The sequence below is a fragment of the Meleagris gallopavo genome, chromosome Z (genome assembly GCF_905368555.1).
Source record: "Meleagris gallopavo chromosome Z, MGAL_WU_HG_1.1, whole genome shotgun sequence".
In the NCBI taxonomy this organism is placed as follows: domain Eukaryota; kingdom Metazoa; phylum Chordata; class Aves; order Galliformes; family Phasianidae; genus Meleagris; species Meleagris gallopavo.
In genome coordinates, this window is record NC_139435.1 from 65,746,876 (window position 1) to 65,760,711 (window position 13,836).

A 13,836-nucleotide genomic window follows, 5' to 3' on the forward strand; every position below is an offset into this window, starting at 1 on the left:
TGCCGCGGCACACGATCCCGGCGGCTGGTGATCCTCGGAGGGCTTCACCTGGGGCGGGGCGGGGAGCGGCCTCGCCTCGCCTCCCTCCTCCCACTTCGGGGGAGGGGAGAGGGGCCCGGAGGACGGCCCCCGCCCGGGGGAGGCGAAAGGTGGGAGCCGGGCGGGGGGGCGGCGCTTGCGAGGGGCCGGGCCCGGCGTGGGGATATTGCCGCCCGCCGCCCGCCAGGTGCTCGGCAGGACGGAGTCGGTTGGCGGCGCGCCGCTCGCTTTCTGCTCTTTGGGTTCGTCTCTTTCTCCTTCTTGCTTCTCCCTAGCCGACTCGGTGGCGGTGTCGCGTTGCGACGCCCGTGCCTGACTTCCCTCCGGCGCTGAGACGCTGCTTTATTTCCCTTCCCTTTTCCTGGAGCGGCGGCCGGGCGCGGTGGGTGCGTGCCGCGGGCGGGCAGTGCCGTGCCGTGCCGAGCCGTGCGCGGGGCCGGGCAACGCGGCGCTCCGCTCCGTCGCGGGCATTGCCGTGCGCGGGGCCAGGCATCCCCGCGGGTCCTGCTGGAGTTTCAGGACTGGGTAGTAAAGTGGAGCGGTGATGCGTGCTGTCAGCTTTGCTCGTTGCTTAGGTACGAACGCGGTTGTGGATGAGTTGGTTTTTTTTTTTTTTTTTTTTCTCTTTGCCTGATGCTTTTCTCAGCGCGCTGAGAAATTTGACTGTCCCGAGAAACTGTGCTTAACGTAAGTTCTCTCAGATAAAAGCGGGCTGTTCTGTTCTTTCTCCTTATGTGTGAAAGTGATCATTCAGGGCAGTACATCTGCCTTTGTATGAGATGTAGATATCACCAGCGCTAAGTTCACACTGCGACCTGGAGCAGCCGAACTGATCCTGGGATCCAGGTACTCTGAAGCAGAGATTCAGGGAGTTTCCTTCTCTCCTCTGTACTTCAAGACTGGCAACAGTGCAGCCCAGCCTTCTCGGATGCCTTTCAACATAGTTGAGGTGGAAGGTGTGATAGGGAGGCAGGTTGAGGGCAATGCTCTTGAGTAAATGCTGATTAATCCAGGAGAAAATGGTGTAAGAAAGGTGGTGTAAGGTATCTTTTTGGAAGATACTTGAAAAAACGAAGCGTCTGTTCAGCGCGATCAGCATTTTTTCATCTTTGCTTCAAAACTAGCTTTTGAGAAACTTCAGAAGGAGACTTAGAGACTTAACACTGAGAGTGAGAATAAGGCAAAGTCTGAGGATGCGTTACAGGCGGATCAGTGGAGCATTTTGAAAGAAATTTTCCTAGACAGAGCTTTTCAGGTGTTTTGGGAGTGATACAGGTTTTGATGAAAACAGCAGGTTTCATGCTATGGTTTGTGAGATGCAGCCTTGGCACTGCAGGAAGGCATGGTGTGCAGGTTGCTTGAAGGAACTGGCTTTTTGCTGGAAGGTGCTGAGGGCTTTCTGAGAGCTGAACTTGATTGCAGGATGTTCGAACTGTCAGGCAGTTAAAACACAAGCTGCTGAGGCACTGGAATTAAAAGTGCCCTACACTGAATAATTTATTAAAATAATAATAATAGTAATAAAATCTGTCTTGTATTTTAGTTGTTAAATACTTTTCAGAATAAGAAGAGTGGTAGAATAAAATTGTACCTCTTTGTAACCAGTGGATATTACTTACAGGGAGTAGTTGTGTCCTGTTAGATGCGGAGGATACTTTGAATACAAAACTTATTTCTAGTGGGGATAAGAATGCATGAAGTTAAACAAAGAGGAAATGTTTTTGTTTGGATCAGGAAGCTTCTCTCCAGCAGCAAGCTGAATGTGAGTCAGCACCATGCCCTGGAGCCCGAAAGGCCAATTGTGCCCTGGGGTGCATCGGGCCCAGCACTGCCTGTGGGTGAGAAGAGGGCTTGTCCCCTCCGGTCTATGCTGTGCAGCCTCACCTCCAGCACTGCGTGTGGGCTGGGTGCTGGTGTGAGAAGGACATTAGACTATCAGAGTGTCTGAAGACAAAGATGCGGAAGGGTCTGGAGAACAAGAGGTGCACGGAGCAACTGTGGCCCCTGGTTTCGCTCAGCGCAGAGCAGAGGAGCTGAGGGGATGCCTCATGGCAATGAGCTGCCTATGAGCAATAAGCTCTGATCTGTGACAGCAACAGAGGGAACGACATGGAGCAGTGCTAGGGGGGATGGTTGCGGGGTTAGGGAAAGGCTGTGCCCCAGAGGGCAACGGGCATGGCACAGCTTCCCAGGGCAGCAGGCACGGCCCTGAGCTGCTGGAGCTGTGGGAGCGTTTGGGCACTGCTTCAGGCACGGGGTTTGGGTTTTAGGTAGTCTTGTGTGGAGTCAGAGATTGCACTCGATGGTCCAGCTTGGGTTGTTCTGTGATTAAATGAAAATTTTCCCTTTTTATGGCAAAGCAATTGGCTCTCTGTTTAATATTATTGCATTTGGAGGTAAATGTGATCCAAGTTAAGATGATTAAGTTGAAAGCCATTAGCAATGATATAAGCTATAATTTTCAATTGACTATTGATGGCAGACCTTGTGTGTACATGTGTATTCTTTAAGTGAAGATACTGACTTTCTTGTGTTTTAGTAAGGGGAAAAAGTCAGGAATAGCAGTAAATACTGAAACTGAATATCTCTTTTGCTAGTTAAATTCATCTACTCCATTATCAGACCAAACCTCTGTGTTTTACAAGGCTTCTAAATTCTGGAAGTTGATGTTGGATTTGGACTTGGTGATCTTTAAGGTCTTTTCCAACCTGAGAAATTCTATGATTCTATGTTCAAGTTTGTAAAGAGATGCATATATGTAATTATCCCTAGAGTTCACAAATATTTACGAGATTTACATTATGTATTTTTCATACGATAGGAAAATGTAGGATTTATAATTCTAATATAACTCCTCTGTCGATATCTGATTCTAATGCAGTTTGAGTTATATGTTCAGGAAAGATGTTCGTACTAAACAAATATCAGGTGAAAACATCCCTCCACATGAGAATGCTGTTCACTGAATAAGCTTGCTTACTAGCAACGTCTAATATAATTGGAAGTATGACTTGTCTGACATCAGAAACATGAAAATAGCAAATTCTAAATCACTCACTATTTCTTTACCAGTTGTCAAAATATAGTTTACATTATTTCATCTATGGTCAAGAAAACTTTTGGTGCCTTGGGGGGGCGGGGGTGGTAGATCAGCAGTTGAGCATGCAGTCTCTCACCAGGGGCTGTTTATGAATGTTCCCACTGCAGGAATGCTGTGCTAGCTGATTTGCCTCTGGAAGTACTAAGTGGCAAACATAAGTGTGTGTAGACTGACTTGCTATCAAACCTGCATTGTATCAGAATGTGAGAGTGGGACTTAGCTCTATAATGAAAGTAAGCCTGTAGCTCTGCTAGGGAACAGTGTTTCATGGAATGTCACTTTTGCTTTCAGTTTTTCTGATGTTGACCATCATTCATATGTGTTTTAAATTTCTTTTTGTGCTGCATGAGCTTTGTGTTTGAGACTTTTTTCCGTTTCAGTATGTGAAAAGGGAGTTCATCTTATCAAATCTGTGGGTGCAACTTTTACATTGCAGTGGAAGGCAACAAACAACCCTTGGGAGTTAAATTGCTTTACCATGGAAACAAGGGAGATCCACAGACAGTTCAACAGGCATAAATCAAATTTTAGGATTTCTTCTGGTTTGGGATCAGACAATGTGGAGAAATCAGGGACTTGGTAACCCTTTTCTTGACTTTAGGGGGCATGGTTGCTACGTGTACAATAGCATAGAAAAGTACGTGAAGCAATTTCCCTCTGTAACCAAGACCGGGCTGCTGCTGATTTGTTCTCCTGTATCTTGCAGTGATTTGATAGAGAACATTGCTTCAACTTTGATTCTTGCTTTCTGTGTAACTCCTAGACTCCAGTACTTTTGAAAAGCATAGAGGATTTGAAGAATGTTTATGCAAATGTCAGAGAGACGATGTTTTTCTAGGGCTCCTTTTGAGTAAGCATGTGAATTAAGCTTCATTCGTTATCAGACAGCAGACTGACATACACTTTTGAACTCTTAACCAGAGCATGTTGTACACTAGAAACAATTAGAATGCGGTTTGCCAGTCAGCGTTAAATACATGTTGCCACCGTGACCCAAAGATCACTTATTAAAGATCATGAATTAAATGAATACAGCATCTGAGATGCATGCCAGGTGACTTAGTGCAATCCGTAAGCTGTACAAATGAATGTACAAAATCAAGCTCCTCTTGATTTTCATCGGTCTTATTTTCCTCCCAGGCTTTTCTTGGCTTGATGAGGATTTTCCTGCTAATTTCATTTCTCTGGGATTTTTTGTTGTTCATTTTTTCATTTTTTTTTACTACCTACTATAATGCATATGTTTTCTTACTTTTTTTAATGTCACTTTACTTCCCTCTATTTTTTCAGTCTCTCTAATTTTTTTTTTCTTGCTTTATGTATGCAGACAAGATACTCATTCAGATCTTGTGTTACCAGAAAAATTACTCTAGCTTTACATCTGTTCATTCCCTCTTGGTTCTGTTACCTGTCCTTTCCCAAAACGCCATCAGATTGGAATCCATAGGGTTTGTTTGTTTGTTTTGTTTTCAAGTTATTCATTGCACAGTATAATGCACTGGATATGGTAGAAACTATAGTATGAAACTTCCTCCATGGAAGCTTCTTGAACTCAAGAGTACATTATTTGTTAATCTTTCATTTGGCTTCTGTCAGTGCTGGCAATCTTTCTATATGATCGGTAGAGATGCACAGAAGCTTGCTCTCCATATAGAATTGAGTAGTTTCAGAAGATAAGTATGAATGCAGGTATTCTCTTGAATTTTTTTTATTTTTATTTTTTGTCTTTTTAAATGTTTTTCTTCCCTTGCTCTTTCTGCTCTGAAGAACCAAATATTTATAGGGAAAGGGTGCCAGAGAGTAACCGAAGATATACAGTGAAAAAATACAGATGTTGCCCAGTCTTATAGGTCCATAACACTGTTTAGCTTGTGCCCTAAGGGAGAGTCAGTGAAAATATACATTGCTTCCTGATAAAAAAAAAATGAAGTGGTGTCTATAATCCTATTTATGTATTAGTTATGGGGTTTTTTTGTTTGTTTGTTTTTCCTAGATGAACAGCAGCTACCTGTTGCTTTAGAAATTGAGCTGTCTTACCATCATTAGTCTGGAAGTGTTTGGTAGGTCAGTTACTCCAGGCTGATCGATCCTTTCTATTTGAATGACACTACTTTATCCAATAACATATGTTATTCAGTTTATTGAAATAGAGTTTTTATATGTAGAATGGCTCTCTTTTCTAAAAATAGAAAATATATATGGAAATAAATTTGAATACTTAAAAAGAGTAAATGTAACTTGAAAGTAGTTCTTCATTGCTAAATCTTGTCTGCAGAATCATCTGAAATACTTTTTTCTGTTGGTTGAAGGATGAGACAGTAGCAGTGTAAATAGTGCTGTAGAATCACTAAGGAACAAGATTGTGATTCCTTCGGAATTCTTATTTTGTGAATTTTATTTTGCAGCCATGGGATTTTATCTTCTTTTTTTTTTCTTTTTTTTTTTTCTTTGTATAAAATAGATGTTATTAATGCATACCTGTGACAAACATTATTTGGACTGTTGTGAACAGCTTTCTCTTGGAGGAGCTCTTTATCATGGTACTAGTCAACGTATTAGTATGTGCCTTAAAAGATATGGAGGGAGACTGATAATAAAGAGTCTCAGTAGGATCCAGAGTTCTCAAAAAATGCCATCTGAAGCCTAGATTAAAACTGTTCTAGTGTAATGAGTATTAATAACTTGATTTTTAACTAAGGCAATCTGATTTAAAACTGTAGGCTGCTCAAAGGTGATAACTCATTTAATTACCAGTGTAAATACCTAGAATGCTAGCATGATCTGTGGATTTAAATATTAATAGAATTCAAAAATAGGTTTTCTTATCAGAATCAGTTCTGTCCCCCCTACCAAAAGGTAGTCACACTTAACATTGATGTCATTTTACTGTAACAGTTAAATCACTTCAGTATACCTTGATCAGGAAAAACGATAATTTTGCAAACAAATTCATGTATTCAACTCAAAGTTTCGAGAAATGAAAGCTGTTAGAGGATGCACTGGAGGGGAAGTTGCATTCTATATGAATAATGATATTTGAGGGGACTGAATGATGGAGGGAGAGGTGCTCGTTACTGCATTCTGAAAAGATGCAGCATTCATCTCTACAAGAGATGTAGGCTTTATGGATATAGGGCGATATGAAACTCTACTATAGTTTACATTAGTGTTGTGTGCTCTCATGAGTTTGTAGACAATGAGAGATTATTTTGTCCTTGCTTGTATGATTAACTATGCTATTACCAAAGCTTTTTTTCAGAAAGATGATTCTAACGGTGGCTATTCTATTAGTGCTTGTTTCAACAGGTGGAACAGACTTGAGCTAAGGATCAAAGACTACTGTATATGAACATACCATGCAGGAAGAAGAAATGACGAATGAAGATGAAACAAAGCAGACCAGCAAAAAAGAACAAGAAGAGTGGGTATCATAGATGTGACCGTGCTTTTCTTGCATACAACACTACTCTCCTGGAAAATCCTAAGCAGTAATTTAAAATTCAGCACGTTTATGAAAGTATTATTCTCTATTGTTAATCTTGATGCAAATCTTTCATGTAGCTTATTCTCATGATGCTTAATTTATGTGATGCACATAATTGTGCAGACTTCTGTTATTTACATCTGCTTGATTTCAAGTGTGCAATTCTTAGAGTTTTTAAATCTTGCAATTATATGATTGTGAATGTGAATCTTCATTAAAATATATTCCTCTATGGCATTTGTTGTAGAGAGAAGCTTAAAATGTGAATCCAAAAATTAAAAGCTCGAAAAGAAAAACCATCCAAAATATGTCCTTGGAGTGTTGTGATCAAGTGGAGAATAAGATTACTTTTATGTTCTTGAACAATTTTATCACTCTGAAGTAAATATTTACCAAATTAGTTTAATGCTTTTAAATGAATGATCACTCAAAGGGCAAATATTTTTGGTAGCTTCATATCAATTCATAGTCTTTTTGGATGCATGGTGGTGGTTTGTGGGTTTTTTTCTTTTTTTTTTTTTTTTTTCCCTCCAAATATGCTAGTCAAGAGCTAAGTTGAGTGCAGTATTTAGTCTTGCAAAACAACAGAGATAGTAATGGAAATGGGTGTCCTTCATTCTATAAGATGTAGCTGTTGATAAATATCTGTAATACTGTTAATGCTTTTTGTTGTTGTTTTCACAAGGAACTATTTTTAAAAATTGATGGTAAAAAGGTTGTGATTTATATAGAAATTTTGCAGAAGTTTGACTTGTTGCTGTTGTGATCCAGACTGTCATGTGTTGTTTTTTCTCCATACTGTACATTGTTAAGCCATTTCCTTTGCAAGAGAAAAGTCCACAGCTCATCACAGTTTTACTTTTGCAACTGTTTTCTTTCTTTCTTTAGCCTTTTTACCATTATTTTTGCAATAATTTGCCCTCTAATATCTTTCATTTTCTCTCATTTTTTTAATACAGCCTTGTAACAGACGTTTCAGCTGTTGATTTTAAGGTATGAATCATTTTTCATCTTTTCCTGTGCACTTGTTCTTTCTTTTAGTATAAAACAGTAAAACACTTGGGGTTGGCAGGGACCTAAGATATAAGCAAGGTTCAAAGCCTCATGCTGTCGGAATATAATGCTGCTTATTTTTATTGTTACTTAACTGGTAGTTAAAAGTCTCTTGTATTAGTTCTGCTTCCCTTAACTATATTTTTCTGAATAATAATCCTTCACAATAATATATTATAAAACAGATAGTCCAGTAATGATACTTTTATACTTCAGAAATGTATGTAAGGTTTTTTTTCTGACCAATTGGAAAACAGATAAGCTTCTGGTGGTTTAAGTAAAAGACTGTTTGTTTACATCATGTAAATATCTTCAGACTTGTGGATAGTAAAATGTAAAATACGTCAAAACTATACATGGTACCACATCATACAGATGATGCATTTGTGGTATGGAAAAGTATTAAGCTTAAGGAAAAGAGGTTCTCACGGTACAGGATTTCATTCTCTGTGGTGTTTATTTACAGATGCACTCACACATTCAATTGCTTTTAAAGAATTAGGATGAAAATTTTAGTAAGGATTGTGTTGAATATCATATTTGCTGTTTAAAGAAGGAATGTATCTGAAAAGAATCTACCGAAGTAACTTTCTCTTCTAACAGAAAGCCTGTTTTAACCTGTTGGGAAAACTGTAATTTTCATCTTTACATATTTAGGTGTTAAGTAGGAGGCGTTCATCTTTCTTACTAGAAAAATTTTTATTTATACTATCAGAAAACAACATTACTGAAAATTATGAGCTAAAGGTAGCACTACAAATAAAAGCTGCCTTTTTTTTTTATGCACAGCAAGGCTTCTGTGGCACAGTGCCTGCTTAGTCTCTGCAGCATTCAAAATTATACATGGATTCTTGTCCTTTAGGATGAGTTTAAAGTGATGAGCTCTAGCTGATAGGCAAGTATTATGGAAAAGAAGTGTTCAATTGGTAGAAATAGCAGAACTGAAATCAAAATAGCAGTATGTGCTAAGTAACTCACTACATGACTGTCTGCCAGCTAATGAGGAACAACCTGGTAGATGCTTTCCATCTTGTAAATGTCTCATCTACCTCAGCCTTAATGAGTGAAGCACAACTGGCCTTGGAGGACAAGCCAGGACACCTGGGGTCAAGCTCATGTGGCTATAGCTTTCACACTCATTGCTTTGAACTTCTGATACTCACTGCTCCTTTTAACAATGAAGTGGAGAGAACCACTTTTCTACAACTTTGTAATGATCCTCACTTTAATTATTACTCTTTTACAGAAGGGATAAAAAGACGAATACTGGATACTGGTCCAAGTTGTTGTGAACTAATTAATGCATTTATTCTGCCCTGATCAAAACCATGGCATTACAGAGCTTTGAAGTCCACATTTTATGAAGCTGAAATTCTTACTGCTTTTCTCTAGACTAACGTGTTACCATCTGCATTTTTAGTGTATAATTCTTTGTAGATATTTTGAAAGTTGTATTAGTATTCTGGAGAAGGAAGAAGTGTGGTTACTATGCAAAATAATTTGGCATTTGTCAACTTTATTAAAATAAGGAGATAATTATGCCTGTATTGTGTAAACAGAAAGGCATTGTCTATTAGCACTGTCTCAGAGTTATGATCAGCAGCACAGAGTCTAGGTGGGGATCTTTAGCTAGTGCTGTTCCCCAGGGACTGGTACTGTGCCCAATCTTGTTCAGCATCTTCATCATTGACCTGGGTCAAGGGATAGAGTGCACCTTCAGTGAATTTGCTGAGGATATGAAGCTGAGTGGAGAGGCTGAAACACTGGAAGGCTGTGATGCCATTCAGCAAGACATGGACAGATTGAGTGGAGAGGAACTGTAAAGGGTTCAGCAAGGAGAAGTACAGAGTGCTGCACTTGGAAGGGAATAACTGTATGTATCAGTACAAGTTAGGGACTGACCTGTCTGGAAAGTAGAGCTACAGAGAAGAAGTTGGGTATCCTGTTGGACAGTGAGTTGAGCATGAGGAAACAGCATGTCCTTGTGCCCAAGAAGGCCAATGATGCCCTGGACTAAATGATCTCCTGAGATCGCTTCCAACCCCTATGATTCTTTGATTTTTCTGGCTTTGTGTGTATCCTTGTATCCTCTAGTAATAAAATCTGTTTCACAAAGCCAAAAACAAAAGGGAATGTTTCAGGGATTTCTGTCCCAGAAATGTAAAGATTTGTTATCTGAATCTTAGTCCATTTTTTTCAGCCATTTTTTGTAGGTTTACTGCTATAAGCTTTTGGAAGGCACTTTAGAGAGCAGTGAATGTTATTTAGGTCAAGACTCCTTGTCTACAGATTTGTTTTAAATACGATTGGCATTTTTCTTCCTCCTTTACTTAGGTACTGATTTTTTTTTTTCTATGGTGGATAAGCTATATTTACATGTTTGCTGTGTTTAATGTGTTTATATTTCTAACATTTTAGTCTTATTTTTAGATCTGTCTTTCTCTGTAGTTCTGGGGAGACTACTTTGACAAAATATTTCTGTGTGCTTATTTTCTTCTGAAGGTCTGTCCCAGGTATTCTTAGCAAGTTTAAAGATAGGATTCTGGGCCTTGTGAACTTTTGGACTGTCACATTCTCAGTTTACATAGGAATGGCAATGTTGTTAAACTAGACAAATACTTTAAGTTCTTCGTAGTTAAATAACAACTTTCAAATTTGTTGAACGTATGTCAATCAAACTGAATTTCCTTCAGCAGATCTTTTTCCAACAATTTTATTTTTGCTTGTTCACTTGTTTGCCTCTTTTGATAGAGACTGTCCACTTCTGGGATTACTTGCTAGCTTTGGTTGAAGTGACATACTAATTCATAAAAGTGCATGGAATGTGGAAAGCATGTAAGCACATCTGAATTTGAGCCTGACACAAGTAAGTTATGCTGAAGTCAGAAAATTCAGAGTTTAAATGTGAAAAACTGAGCTGGCAAGTAAACCTGTATAGGAATCAAAGTTGTGAATTTAGTATCCAGTTTTGATAAACTGTTTCAAAACTCAGGCTTAACATAGAACAAGTGAAGCTGCATTCGTTAGATTTTATGTGTGAGTTATAAAACTTTGCCAATCTGGACTTGATATTCATGCTGCTAACTGTGAAGCTTTTGTCCCTGTCATTGGTATTTTCCTCCTGTCATAGTGGAAAAGTACACACAGGTTTCTGTAATGCTGATTCAAGGCATCGTGAGAGACTGAACCTTGCATTAGCATTTCTGGTGAAGTCCCCTTAACACCACTGTGCCCTGTCTGTATTTAACTTTTAAGTTGGATGGTGCTAGTATTCCCGTGAATAAAAGTGTAGTTTTAGCTATTTATTTAATGAGAGACTATTTAGTCTCTCATTAAATAATAAGTGGAAAGAGACATGTAGATATTGCAAATATTAAATCTGTTAAACTTTTTTGGAAGAAAGATATTAGAATAATATTGATTGACTGCAAGTATCTCTTGCTAAGTGAAAAATAAATGTTAATTGCTGAATTTTATTAGAGACAGTAAGTACTTACTATGGAATATACTGTATAAATTCTGACCTCTTTATTAGTAAGTTCTATGCAATATAGACAAAATTACTTCCCCTTTGCATGGCTGCTTAGGCTGGCCTTTGCAGAATGTTGCTAATCATGATACACTTTCAGGAAGGCCTTTCAACACTTACTGATGCTGATAAAGTGAAGTTTCATTCTGACCTCCAGATGCCGCTCATCTGAATGTGGAGCAGATTGAGTATTACTTACAGGAGGAGGAAACAACCTTGTCTTTATTTAAAAAATTGCTTTCCATCTTGGCCTGTTGAATTTGATTCCCAAGATGGAGCAGGGTAGAGGGAAAGCAAAAGATTCAATAAGCTGTTTATTCACCTTTGTGTCAGTAAGCTGTTAATTCAGCTGGGATGCATTGTGCCATCAGGTATGCAGACACAGCTCTGTGATTCTGCTGTAGGGATGATAACAAGTTATTTTTTTTATTCAGTTAGCTTGTCCTTTTGACAAACAGTGGGGGAATAGTATGGAGTATGTGGGAAGAAGAGCCTAAGCTGATATTCCTTCTGAAGATTTTGCATCAGAAAATTCAGCTCTGGTGTCAGTATGGATAAATTTCTGTTATCTGATTTCATTGCTAGATTACTGTTCAAACACTGGTTTTGATTATGTCCTAATTTAATCCAATCTGAGTGTTCTAAGAAAATGGGATAATAATACTGTTAGATACAGATTTTCTTGGTACGTGTATGTAGTGTTTACAACATATTTTAAGGACCAGATTAAGTGAATCAAACTGCTGGTGTACCTTTTTCCATTCTGACAGAAAATTGAAAACAGCAATTCACTTTCTCAGAAAAATATTTCAACAAGTGTCCAAATTGTATTCTTTAATGCTGAAGATGACCTAGGCAAGCTGACTTTAGGAAAGAGAAAAAAGCACACAGTATTATAGTTATGTTTAGAAGAGCTTATATTTGTGCTTAACTGAAACGGTGATTGAGTTGTTGTCAGTTTAAGTACTTTTCATTACTGTGTCCTTGCATAATGCTCGCCTGAGGTTTGAGAGGGGTCAAGCAGACTAAATGACTCTTTAGTTCTTCCTGAGCTTATTGCTTAATGAGAACTCATGGTACTTATGCCTAACAAATATTTAGTTGCATTTTGGTTTTTTTGATGAAGGGAATAAAAGGATTTTTAGAATCTGTTCTAAGATGGCAAGTGGAGAAAGAATGCTTGCAGTCGTATTTAGGGCAGGACGATGAGGCCCTTTGATTTCATTTGTTTCACTCTTTCCATTATTGTACTTAGTAAGTACAGTAGAAAAAAAACGTTCAGTTAAATATATCCATTGAGTGTTTCAAAAAGCAAATACCTTGATTTCTGGTTTCTGCAGTAGCAGTCAGGAGCAAACATGATTACTGAATGGCTATGGTGAAACTGACTATGCAAAAAGCTGAAAATGGCTAGAGTATGACTTCAAGGTTTTAAATGACAAAGTAGCTTTTTCTTATTTCATCGCCTATATATAAAATCAGAGCACGCATTATTTTGAGTTTGTGATTTCTTTATTTTTGTCAAAATCTAAGAAAGTTTTATGACTTAAATGATGTTTTATCTCAAATACAAGGAGTTAGTTTTGTTCTAGAATCATACCACATGTCTCTATTTCAATTGAAAGCTTCTACAGGGAGGATGTGTTTTAAATTTTTAAAGCATTTTAACTGGCACGTTACCATTTTAACCAAGTTACCATTTTAATTGGTAAGTAGCATTTTAACCATGGCAAGGCAAATATTTTAAATGGAAAGACTGTGACCTGTGTTGCCAGGTAGCTGTGGAAGCAAAAACTACTGTTCAAAATGTTTGCCATTATGGATGACCTGAGGATGTATGTGCAAGAACAGTTTGGATTCTTCATTTTTATCCCTGCTCTTCTAAGGTGTAACCCTAGCTTCAAATGACTTTAAGTTAGCGGGTTATCACTATACCTTGTAATTTCTAACTTTGTTTGTAGAGAGAATATTGATTTAACAGCGAGATACAGTATATTAATAAGATGTGAACTTGAATATACAGTAAAATAGTATGACGTATACAGAATAATTTTCCTCTCAGTGCTTAGTTGCCTCTTTGATTAAATTAGACCTGGATGAGCTGTTTCTGTGCGTGGTCCAGAGTCTGTTAATAATTTAATTGATAAAAACTATACAGGATTCCTTTAATTCCTTTAAAATGGTGCTTTCCATGCAAAGTTTATTGGCTTGTCTTCTATTTCTGAAGCTCCAGTCATTGTCGTAGATGCACTGGAAATTAACAGTTCAGACAGTTAGGGTTCTTACTGGTCATAGTGCTGCTATTAATAATTATGCTGTCAAGTTTGACTACAGCTTAGAAGCCAAATGTAGTACTTTCAGTTTCTCTGTATGTTGGTTTGCTTTTGGATGACAGGTTAAGAACACTGCAGAATACAAATCTTAGATAATAAACTCAATTTTGATTCAATAGAAGTGTTTTTTGTATGCATGTAGAAATAAATGAATAAAAATTATTTTCAGAATTAACTTCTGGAAACTTGACAAGCATGTAAAATACAATATTGGCAGCTTCACATAATGTAAATAGGCTAGCACACTGAAACAGAGTAGAAAATGGAAGAAAAAAAATGTTAAATGTTTAGTTTTAAG

General features: G+C 38.1%; 1 protein-coding gene across 7 annotated transcripts in view; it reads left to right on the forward strand.

Annotated features, from left to right (window-relative positions):
* PTBP3 (polypyrimidine tract binding protein 3) overlaps nt 1-13,836 on the forward strand; it is a 54,029-nt gene that overhangs the window by 188 nt on the left and 40,005 nt on the right. Inside the window, exons 1-3 of one of the 7 annotated variants that reach the window (XM_085214358.1) lie at nt 15-149; nt 6,431-6,560; nt 7,583-7,616. In XM_085214358.1, coding sequence (XP_085070484.1) covers nt 6,496-6,560; nt 7,583-7,616 — 99 coding nt within the window. In that variant the 5' untranslated portion in view covers nt 15-149; nt 6,431-6,495. Of the gene's footprint in view, nt 1-14; nt 282-325; nt 615-939; nt 5,200-6,430; nt 6,561-7,582; nt 7,617-13,836 lie in introns of those variants that run through there. The other 6 variants (XM_085214356.1, XM_085214362.1, XM_085214359.1 and 3 more) reach the window with 6 other exon arrangements.